At 43.3% G+C, this 12,474-nt stretch overlaps 1 protein-coding gene across 1 annotated transcript in view; it reads left to right on the forward strand.

Annotated features, from left to right (window-relative positions):
* The first annotated feature begins 3,177 nt into the window (after positions 1-3,177).
* LOC139696938 (atrophin-1-like) overlaps positions 3,178-12,474 on the forward strand; it is an 826,129-nt gene continuing 816,832 nt past the window's right edge. Inside the window, exon 1 of the mRNA XM_071595833.1 lies at positions 3,178-3,800. Within this exon, the coding sequence (XP_071451934.1) occupies positions 3,284-3,800 (517 nt within the window). The 5' untranslated portion in view covers positions 3,178-3,283. The remainder of the gene's footprint in view (positions 3,801-12,474) is intronic.

Below are 12,474 nucleotides of genomic sequence, written 5' to 3' on the forward strand. Positions count from 1 at the left end.
AAAATTATATATTTGTTGTAGAAGTTGCTCTTTAGTGAGCTGATATTCTAAAACAAATTCGACTGCAAATTATTATCCCATCGGAGGCTATTTTAGAAATATAATTACAATAAGAACGGACGCAGACTTAATCAATCCGAGATATGCACGAATTAAATTGTTCCTCCTCCTGTTTTATAGCTGGGACCACCCGGGCGCCAATATTCCACACCGATTCTCCCAAAAAATTGGCATAATCTCCCTAATTGCTTTCGCTAATTCTCCTTTTTCATCCGAAGCGTCCCATCGATCGGACGGCTTTTTGAGACCCATACTCCGACTAATAAGTGATGGGTATCGGGGGAATCCAGCGGTTAGGACAAAAGGAACAGACGGTTGCGAGAGAGGTCGAGGGCTCGTCGAAGAGAATCGGAGTGAAAGGAAAGTGTCGGAGCGTGGAAAAGGATGAGGAGGAGAAACATGGACGACTGGAGGAGGGAAAGGGGTTAGAAGAAAATAATAAAAACAAACGAAAAAGGACTAAATATCCATTGATTTTGTCGCTCGCGGACGTCTGCGCCTTCCTCACCATACCCCCCCCTTTTCTTTCATCTCGCTCCCTCTCCATCCACAGGCCGCATTCCGAAAACGCGCTTAGATCTTCAATTTTTTCATCTCTCACTCCTTCCCCCCTCATGTCCCACCCCCAAGCCTTCTTTCCCTTCCCTTTGTTTCCCTCTTCTCGTCTTTTTTCCTCGACTCCTCTACTTCCCCGCCTCTGCGAAACCCGTCCCTCGCCCTCCCGCGCGCATTTCCTCCATCCCCCGTTTCCAAACACGGTCGCAACCTTGGCTCCTTCGGATTTTTCTGCGTAATTTTTTTTTCTAACCATGCCCAACGAACTCGGACCCGCCTTCTGACGAGTATCCGCAAAACATGGGCCGTATTTTTGTTCACTCCATTTTATTTGTATTCGGTTGCTGAAATAAAAAATTTCGAAAGGCGTTACAATGGTGGGCTGACGGAAAAACAGTGAGACAGCCATCTTAAAAGTTACGAGAGGAGAATACAATCCTTATCGGTGAATCGTTTTCAAAAGAGAATTTATGAAGAGAAGTAATTATTTGCAGATCGATCTTAATATTTGGTTTTGTGATGGGATCAGTCTTAATCCGTTTTTATACAGGTTTATATTTATGATATAAAGGGCGAGAGAAAGAAATATCATATTTCCGTGGTGTTGGTCTTGGTAAAAGCAGGTGATGACGTGAGGCATGGAAGGAAATACCCGAAAATCGTGCTTAAAGAAACAATTCATATTCAATTTACAAGTAATTTCAGTGAATATTTTTTTCATTGTGGAAAAACATTATATACGTGTGTTCAGAAGCTATTTTGTAAAGTGGAGTTCTATTTATTTTGTATGTATGTGAGCGGTGATAATTTAAGCACTTCTTGAAAAGGGTGAGTGATGTTGAAAATGTATATTTACCCCCATCGTACTAATCTAGGCGTTATAGCGTCAATGAAGTTAGAGAGATTAACTGTAGAATAGATAGATTTGATGTCATTCTTCTCACGAACGATAAGGGATAAGAATACTCTTGTCCGACCGCAGTAGGAGTAAAAATATTCGGGTAAAAAATATTGTATTTAACCCCGTACCACACACCCTAGCGGTGGCTTACAAAAGTGCTAAAAAATCAAAATCGAACATTTTTAAGATATGTCGATATCCTATACTTCACATGTAAGGGTAAACGTGGAAACGCAATATAAAGGCAAAAGCCGTCGGTGTAAGGTTGCTTCTCCGCTGGAGAGTATTATTATTATTATGACTTTTAGTTCGTAGAGTAAAATTAATTACTGAATTTATAAATCAAATACAGCCAAAAATGATATTTTTGTGTTTCAGGAATCATTTTTTCATATAATTGAAGGTGTGCAATAGGTATTTATAGAAACGTATAGCTAGTTTCTTTCATTTGATAATGATCGCCATTACAATAATCATTTCGGGAGAAATTGATATTTATACTGATTAATTATCAGTGCGATTATTTTTTACCTTTAAAATTGATTTGCTGTTTTTGCATGTTTCTCTAATCTTAACCCCTTTCTTTTTCGTTTTATTCATGTTTCCTCACTTTTAAGTGAGTTAAGGTTTGATGTTTTAAAGTTGAGATTGTTGGCTATTATTTCATGTCATATTTCATTGATGTTTTCATTTCTGTTTCCGTGAACCCACGAAGGAGAGTGACAATCGACCAGTAACGCGCTGAAGTGCGGCACTGCCCCGGAGGAGAGCAAGTGAAGACGGGGCAGGAGAACGAACGAAGCCGCCGAATCAGGAGATCCGCCCGCGAAGAGTCACCCTGACCCCAGAGGGTACTCGTCTCCGAAGAGGATATATTTCCGGCTATCGCGTTGGGGGAAGGAGAAAGAAGAGGTCTCGGCTCGAGTTGGGGGTCCCCTACCGGGGCGGCGACGGGATAGACCGCCGTCCAGGGGTGCTGGCCGGAGGCGGCGGGGTCAGGGGCCGTCATCCCGGCCCGGAGGCGAAGGTGGCGGCGCCGCGGCCCGTTTCGACACCTGCGGGGGGCGGCCCTGTGAGGAGAGGATCTTAGGGACAAGATGCGGGAGGTCCTTCCCCTTCGACAAACGGCCCGCCCCCGACATGCTCCCGGAGCATGGCGACCCGGAATCACCCGGATCTGCGCGCCGGACATGTGCGAGAGCTGGACGACGGCGACTGGAGGCATCACCCTCCGGGGAGTGGGAGGAGGCCGCTGTGTGCGGTGGAGGGGGAGGATCTGGGGGGCGAGAAGGAGGGGAGGGGTGGCGGCGGCGGGACTGCCGGGGTGGGAGGACACGTGCCGGCGGAGGGGACGGCGGGGGAGGAGGAGGGGGAGGAGGTTGGGGGAACGGCGCGGGGGCGGCCGAGGACGGAAGGAAGAAGGGCTGGTGGTGCTGGAGGAGGGGGCGAGTGCCGCCGTCTCTCCGGAGGGACGTCGCTCTGCCCTCCGGTCCTGTCGGAAGGCCCACGTGGCACGCCGCAGGTAGCGTGGGGAAGACGTGCATCTTCTTCGGGGGAGGAGACGTGCTCCCCTTCGCGCTGCCCATATTTCTGCTCCTCCTCGCTGGACATTCGCTCGCATCGAGCCCGGCGAGGGCCTCAACGCTCCCCGGCGACCCCGCTCTGCCTCCCGGCCACTTCCGGCAGCGGAACCAGACGGAGGCCGACGTGGGGAGGTCCTCAGGGGAGCGGTACGGTCCCTCCTCCCCGCTCCCCCTGCCGCCCCCGATGCCCCCCGAGACCGACTCCCCCTCCGGCGGCCGCGAGGAAGACCGCGACGAGGGCGCCACCCGCGAGGAGCGGAGGAGGAGGGAAACAGCCCCCTCGTCCTCCTCCACCGTCCCCTACCCCCCGCCGTCGACCCCCCCAATCTTCAGGAGGCGGCACAGGCGCGGGGAGGGCGACGACAGGCATCGCCGCGTGCCGCCCACGGCGCCGCTACCCCCCAGTGTCGTTCTTTCGGGTGTTGGTTACAAGGAGGAGGACAGGAATAAATCCAAAGAGGTGTCGTCCGAGGGAACCAGAAAGGAGGTTGTGTTTTCCGAGGGTGTTGGTGGTGAACAGGGAGTTGGTGTTTTGCAAGACGAGGAAGAGGCAGGTGTGCAGAGGGACGAGGGTGTCCTTCAAGTGGACCAGAGGCCAAGTGCGCTCCCGGGAGCGGACCAGGAGGAAGTGCCGCGACCGCAGGGCTCGCCGCCGTCCACAGCGAAGCCGCCGGCTACACCTCCAGCTGCTTCTGCCCCACGTGAGTAACATCAGCATTTCCTTTGAGCGAGAGATTTTCTTTGAATATTTTGACCGAGTCTGCACTTCATCATCACGGTGGACCCGTGCTCTCCCATAGCTCCAGATAAAAATGCAGGGAGAGCAAGTTTAGGCGGTCGAAATTTTATTCGTTCTCTAGGTTTTTAACGTCAAGATTTAGGAATTTGAACTATGTTGAATCTGGCCAAAATGGATTCGAATGAGAAAAATATTGTCATAATACCTTTCAAAAGTCATTTAATCTACGGTTTCCGATAACTCTCTTCGGAAAAAAATTATCGCCGGAGAAATATCTCCTCTTCCATTGTATTCTGACGATAAAGTTTCATCGATCTATTTTCTTAGTTTCTAACCGGTAAAATGTTTTCCGAAAAAGTAAATTGATACGCCTTGTGCATCTTGGCCGTTCATGCGAAGCTTAGTGACAGCTTGGTCTCTTGAAGCTCCGCGATATTCTCCGGCCGCTGATTTGAGATAAAGATTTCCATTGCGAATCAAAAGTGGGATGACCAATAATCTATCGGGCAAGGTGGACTGATTTTGTATATTTGCTCAATCATAGCGATGTATTTATATTTCGCTCTTATTTTTCCTTTTGTTTCCATCGAAGAATTATAAAAGCCACATTTTTCATCAATTGAAATTCTGTACCTGTCTTGTTTTGTATCGAAGTGGAGCTGAACGGTGTAAATACAAAAAATTTGTATTGCCTTGCTGATCGAATTACCTAATTATAGAGTTCACAAATTGAACGTAGAGGGCACCCGGAAACAAAATTTTCCGATTGATGACAGAAGTTATCGACCAAATCGGCGTTCTATTTAAAATTATAAAATAATTCGCAAATGATCGCAGTGATATTATCACGTTAAAAATCTTTTGAAAGTTTGCTTTTACAACTATACTCGTTCGGTTTAAAGAGTTATTTGCTGAGGTATGCTTCTTTATTACTTATTTGAACGTTGTAGGTTTGAAATATAGAATATAATAGGTCTAGTTATTTTTGTATCGAGAATAGAGTGTCACGGAAATTACCGGAATTGCTTTCTGGTATCTAAAATTTATCGATACCATGTAATTCTAAAAAATTCATTGTTTCTGTCTGCGAAAGTTTAAAATCATCCGAACTATTTGATCACTGACTGGGCATTATTTTCATCTGAAAAATTCTCTCTCGTCTCTTGCGGATTTTTAATCTTAGGACACAAGTCCACAAGCTCCACGCGTGATTAAAATGACAACGGATAGATTTCACGCCTCCGACGCTTTACGTCCGCCAATTGAACATAACGGAATACATATTATTATATTACAGTATATTTCAAATTAATTTTCCCATGGCAATCCTGGGGGAAAATTCCCGAAAACCGAATTCAAATTGCTTCGATGAACGGAAGAATACGAGTGTCATCGGAAAAATTTACCGGGATACGAAATATTGCGGTAGCATGTATTCCGTTCTTGAAAATCCGGGCAGTTTTCGGATTTTCTGAAAAAAATACGTCCCATTATCTTTTGAATAAATTCCTCTGACCAAGTATTGAACCACTAAGACTATGGACTATGGAGCCACTAAGAAGCATGGACTCGCGCTGAGAACAAAATTTGATAATTTCGTAATTTAATGATAATATTAAACAGCATGATGAAATAGATGCGTGGTAATAAAAATGCTGCTCATTAAATTGGGAAAAATTACGATATCGAATATTGTTTTAGAGAGCATAAAACTTTCGTATCATCAAAATCTCACATCTATGGAATAAAACTGATGGTATTTTTAGCTTCGTGTATTTATGATGCATAATATTTTTGATGAAATAAAGGCATTATAAAATCCATAAAAATCCACATAAAAAATATTATATATTAATTCTTTATCACGTTAATTTTTTGAGGGTTTACGTAATGATTCTGATGTTTTTTTACGTGCAAAACGTATCATTAGAGTAATGATATTCATAGAAGATACTTTTAGTCAATATTGATGTGAAAATCTCTATAAAAATTAATTTATTAACGTCGGAATACGCCATTGCCTATCTAAAAAATATACAGGGTATACATTCTCAGGGTATTGTTATGATAATAAAAAGCTAATGTACATTTTACTGAAAAAGAAATCCAGCATATTCTAGAGCGATTATGTGAGTATCCTGTAAACATTCTCTGCCGTCTGGTGTTCCTTTGGCGAATGCGACCTCGCACGGCTCGAGAATCTTTAATGGTTTTGTTTCGTCCCGAGCTCGGAAGAGTCGCTGCGCTCGCTGCCCGCTAAATTAGACCAACCACCTTGCGTGGGCGTCCTCGAGGAAGGTCATCTGACGCATCCAGGGTTGCACCTTTTTTTTCATGACCCTATTCGAAAGGGTCAACCTGTCGCTGGACTGGTTTTCGACTTTTCTCGTTTTTAGCATGGATTTTATGCAAGGCAAACATAGCATTATTAACTTTTTCAGCGGTTGCTACGAATATGAAAATGAATGGTATGTGAAGGGAAAATGAAGGCCACTACTTAACATGAGGAGATATTAATACCGTCGCTAAGAAGAAAGTGTACTTCGTTACAATGGGTTCTCTGGAGCTCCTGGATGTTGGATTTTTTGATTGATGAAATATAAGGTTTATAATGTTCTGCATGGTTTACATGGCTCCGAGTCAAATATTATACAATATGAAAGAATCCTCCGTTAGAAGAATGGTATAAATATATGGCATTTTCAGCGTGAGGCCTCTGTCTTTAGTAATTTCAGAATTTATATTATATTTTTGGTTGCTCCAGAGGACTTTTTTCTTTATGGTTTATTTCGTAGCAAACATTTAACCATCGTTAGTTATTTTCCTTGAAGATATTACAGAAGATGACACAAACATAGTATCTTATATGGAAGTTAGGACGAAAAGAAATTATCTGCGGAAAAAGTTTTAATTTTCGTGTTTCACATTTGCTTCTTCTATGAAGTTTGTTTGTTAGACTAAATATTCAAATATGTCTGTAATATTATATTGGCAACTACCGGTAGAATATCAAGGATCTTTTTTTTTTGATCTGTAATAATCCAATGAGGAGTGCTATTTAAGTTTTAAATGAATGTTTGAAATTTATTTGAACGCATTTTTTCCTAGAAATGGTACCTGAAATTCTAGATAGCGGAAATAAATTGGATTTCGTATCTCTTAGGAAAAGTTTAAGGCTCACATTCATCTCATCTGGACAAAATTTGAATTTGAATCCCATTTCTTTTTAATAAGATTAGGTAGAGCATTGCACCCTGGAGAGAATGCATTATTTATTTCCTCGGAAAAGAATTGAATTCTTAAGAGTATTGTCGAGTCTCGGGAACTAATTATGTCGCATAGCCTTTGACTTAGCATCCCCACCCATAATTTCGGGGGGCAGGTTATATTATTCTTTTTAACACGATTCATATGTGACTGGAGCCGTAGATATATTTTGTAAGAGTTTGCCCTCGGACCAATTAATGAAATTTTTTTTTTTCAATTTACTTAATTCAGTTGTCACTCCCGAATGGTATATCCTTCTGGGGCCATCATTGAACAATCAACAGCGTCACTCTTGCAAAATTTCCATTTATCGTTTTCACGTTAAAACATGTTTCATCCCATTCTAGAGTGTACTGTATTAACTATTTTAATAGCTACTTTTTGTCCTAGAAATTTTTATGTTTTCTCAAAATTAAAAAGTGTAACTCCATTTATAATTAAAAGTCAGGGAACGGGTGTAGTACTAAAGAAATTTGCAACACCGAACTGCCTCTCTCTCTCTCTCTTATGGAGCGACGTTTTTAATGGACTCGGGAGTTGATGCCTCAGAATTTAATTATCATTTAATTGCAATTCAATTATTTCACTTGCAGTTTAATGGCAAACGAATTAATCTTCACAACGAATCGCAAAAACTTTTATGGTATTGCACTGGAGAAATAGGATAAGTTATTCTAGCTCAGGGAAACTCGTATAGCTTCTTGGACAATTCTCAGATCATCCAACGGTGATTGGCCTAGCGTTAGGACATAAATGGAGAGTGATGGGCATGGAAAAGCGTTTCGCTGTGTTGAATTAGGATTTTAAGCATGTTAGATTGAGCTTTCGTGAATCTTTCGCTGTCAGAATGATTTTGTGCGATCTATTAATCCTGACATTTGTTTTAATAATTCTATATACTTGCGGGTTGATTGGCAAATGTAAATTTTGCTAGGAAAGATTAATTGAAATTAAGGAGTGAACGCGCCCATTTTTTTATTATTTTAATTTTTGATTTTCTATTCTTTACCAATGTTTATAGTCGTCAATATTTAGCATAAGCGGAGGTGAGAGCTGGATAAGTTCCCTCAGTCCTATCTTTTTTACCAGTTACTAATTTTTCATTGGGTTATTTTATGCCTTATTTTTAGTTTGCGAACTAGTAAATCAAAGTACAAATTAAAATACTTGCTGTGTGTGACCACTGGGATGACCTTAATGTTTATTATTCTATTTTTCATTAATTCTACATCGTTCAAGCCTCAATTTTTGACTCATATATATATATATATATATATATATATATATATATATATATATATATATATATATATGTGTGTGTGTGTGTGTGTGTGTGTGTGTGTGTGTGTGTGTGTGTGTGTGTGTGTGTGTGTGTGTGTGTGTGTGTGTGTGTTTGTGTGTGTGTGTCTTCAAATGACGAGTGGTTGGGTGGAATTAGGGACTACCTAATATCAATCTCAACCGACAAAGGACGTTTCATTATTATTATTCACCTACCTTGTATGCGTTGCATGTACGCACCTCATGCACGCCTAGGCTAGTAGGAGTATCAAGTATATTGGGATGAATGCTTCATTTCGATCGTACCCATGCATTGTGAATTCCGCAGCAATTCGGAAAACGCTTAGAATAGATAATATACTTATGTCTTCTATTTTACGAAGAAATTCGCATCGATTGCTCGAAGTTGGAATTCATTTGGGTCCATTCGAAAAAAAAACAAATCTTCCATTCTCTGAGTTAAGTAGCTCCATCAGTTCGCTAGTAGTTCGCTAACCGAAGGCGTCCAAGTAATACGGTATCCCTGTTTAATGCCAATTTGGGGAACGCGCGCTTCAGATAACGCTTTAGCCATCGCCGAGCCGCAGATGCTAACTAACCCTTCCGGCGTCACCCTCCTTCCTTTTGACATTTTAAATCCGTCGTGTCTTAATACTCCCTCGGGTAGATTGCCTTTACTTGTCCCTGGCTGCAACGTCCTCCTGCATAATGGAGTCGTCAAACGTGTACTCACCATGGGCGCTCCGGCATGGGAAGAGAAGGGTAAAAAAAAACTGCTACCCGCGGGGGCTAATAAGCGAGTTATTGTCGACCCAGAAGTTTTTCTCAGCCTCCGAGCTGCATCCTGTTTGCCATCACGACATTATGCGCATTTTCGAGTCTCCAAGAGTCCTCGAAAGAGCCATCTGTCCCGTCGGTTCCTTTTTGACGATCTGTTTATTCTCTATGTAATTTTTTACCATCATTCCATCCCTCCTTACTCTTCCCCACCCCCCTGAAAAGAAGTAACCCCACCGAAAACTTCACCTTTGAGCTTTAACCTTCCCCGGCAGATAACGACGAAGACGATTTGTTTTAATGCCCATTCTCAAAGGAAGCTGGGACTTTTTGGTGCATCCTACCAACCCAACCACCCCCTCCTCTTCAAGGAAATTTTGTGCATGTCCGTAACCCAGAGGGAGGAAGGTGGTGAGGGGGGGGGGGCGCGGAGTGTTTATAGCGGTCTTAGGCATGGGGAGAGGTACGGCGGAGGCAATGTGGAGTTACTTCATCTCGCGACGATGCATTCTCGGGGAAAGGGATGGGAGGGGATTGAGCTGCAGAGAGAAAAAAGGACCGACGCCCTTTTTGACTTCTTTTTTTTTATCTTGCCCTCTTTCAAATTGCCACCTAAATGCGCGTGCTTTCGGTTTGAGTTTCTCCTCCGTGTGTGTAATGCTCTCCTTTGACGAAGGATGGGAGTTGCGTGCGGATAGAATGGCGGATAGCCTGTTGAATAACCCCCCCTCCCACTATTTGGTGCTGTGATTCGTGCACAAGACATCGGATCAGACCTTAACCGGTGTAAACTGTAACCTTCTGTGCACATGTTGGGCCGCGCAGGTCGTAAGAAAGGTGTCGCAAAATTCAAAAGGCGATCGGGGATCCGAGACCAAATAAGAACCACATCGGAGGGATTTCCCAAAACATACATATCGTTAAATACTGTCACCTACACCTGAAGGATCACCTTTGACCTATGCAATTGCTGTCCTATGTATTAGCACATTACGAAAGAGAGAGAAGAGTTAGCATGCAATGATGTTATACGTCAACTCTATGGTGTAATTCAAAACATATTTGTGCGCACTTTAAATCAGTGGTTTACTTTTCCTATTTTGCCATTGCTAATTGTAATCATTCGGAACAGCAGTGGGAAGTAATTTATGTTTACATAATTGAACCCTCGTACCGTTGTGTAGTGACTTGTCATCAGTTCTCATTAATTCTAAGGTCGGTTAAACCCAAATTTCCACCCAATTTTTCTCTCGGACAACTTACCTTGGTAAATATCTTGGTCATTTTTGACATATGTCATCATTTGAAATATATGCAACTTTTAAGTCCGACTGGACTGCCAAAATACGTGGTAACATTTGCCAATTTTCAAAGTACATCAAAGTACTCGTACTATATAGCTTTTTCTCATCTAAACTAACCCATGAATGATACTGATGGAGTATCATCTCCCCGTTTCCCGTCGCGTGAAAGGTTGTACTTAAAGATCGTAATAAACCACGATACACGTTACGACTCGACTCACATTAAGGGCATCAGCTTAAAATTAGGCTAAAACAGCGTGGGGTCACGTAACCAATGAACTTGTTTGCTCTGACGTTAATGTACACTTAACTGCCGGGGGTTAAATTAGACTCAGTGGTGCTCTTGATGGGTAATTCAATTTCAGATCGTCAAGAGTCGAGCGAAGGTAAAGTTCCCGTACGAATTGCTTCGGTTCAACAAGGCGTAATTATTTTTAGGAAGGGAAGTACAGAAGTGTCTTAAGATAAACTACCACGTTGCACTCAATGAAAACAAACACACAGATACGTTGGAATAATGCATTTATAAAGCGTAGGAAGAATTGATGAGTGCGAGAGACAGCCCCGGTAATCTTCAATTGCCGTAATGCCTTTTTTTTCACCGAGAGAATTATTAGTCGATAGCGAAGGAGACCTTATTGCATTATATCTCTGCGTAAATCATAAATTCGCAAAGAATGAATTACTATAACATCTGCAAAAAGTAAGACAGAAGTTATTTCTGGGCACTGCCACGGAATTACTTCCCAAAAGTGCCCTCTATGAATGTGTAAGAAGGATAAATAAATGACACAATTTCCTAATTATTTTTCAATGATAACCAGTGGAGTGCGTCCAGACACGACCGACGTCGTTTGGGATGAAACGTTCATCGAGGTCATTTCGAAACCAGCAAATCAACTCCGCATAGATCAAATGGTATAACAAAAGTGTCTACTCGGAACCATAACATCTACTCTTTAATAAACGTCTACCTACCTTTACTGCGATGGGTTGGTTGATGACCTACATTAAGGTAGCCAAGAATAAAAACTGCGAACCACTCCACCACACTGATCCGACCGCGTCCATCCCTAAAAAAAAAAGAAAAGGGTGATTCACTCGTTAAAATCCACCTCGCAGCATGGAAATATGGGCTGAGGGTAGTTACAGGTTGGAAAATCCGACTCCGCTGGGATTTGGAACCGGTCCCGTGGCGTGGAAGGATAGCACACGCGCGCCCCACCCGACCGCCCCTTGCCGTGGTGGCGGCCGCCTTCTCCAGCAGCGAGCCGGGAAGGAGTAAGTGCGCTGCGGGAGGGGGGCTTTGGATGGCCGGGAGGTAGGGGGATGGGTTGGGGAGGAGTCGATGCCCTCGGAGCCTCATCACGCATGCGAGCACAGCAGTTTCGACACCGCGGGGAATCAAACCTCGGCACTCGAGGATGAATGGGATTGCCGAGATCTCGTCCTCCCCTAACACTTCCCCATTTAATATAAAGCCTACGGAGGTGGTTGTGCTTCCTCACCCTCGTATGGGAACCAGCCTCCACCCCTCCTCCTCCTCCGAAGAGGTACGGAGATGACCCCCGCCCCACACACACACACACACATCTATCCCCGGTACTGCGCCCGTGTTTGTGTCCTCGTGTGCCAAGATACGAAAACACGGGCTGAAGTTAATTCTTCTGCCACTTCTTTATTTTCTTCATCGGTCAACATCGGGTTGAGGAGAACGTCGGATTTTTTTTTATTCTTTTGGCCTCGATTCATCCCCTGGGAACGAGGATACGGGCCACGTAAGGAAGTTGGTTCTTTTTTTTATGTAGCGTGCACTCTTGCTCGTGCGCTCAAGAGTGCACGAGGGAAGTGCACTCTTTTGTATTGTTAATTTCTACGCCGTGGCGTCTGGCCCCATGGTTCAAAGGAGGTATACATCTTGGAAAGACTTTTGAAGAAGGTGCCATTATTTCCTTTATTTTGGGGAACTCTCACGTTAAGGCAGTTACGAACTACGGTGCTTCGCCA

The sequence above is a fragment of the Hetaerina americana genome, unplaced genomic scaffold (genome assembly GCF_022747635.1).
Source record: "Hetaerina americana unplaced genomic scaffold, ioHetAmer1.1.p SCAF_7, whole genome shotgun sequence".
NCBI lineage: Eukaryota > Metazoa > Arthropoda > Insecta > Odonata > Calopterygidae > Hetaerina > Hetaerina americana.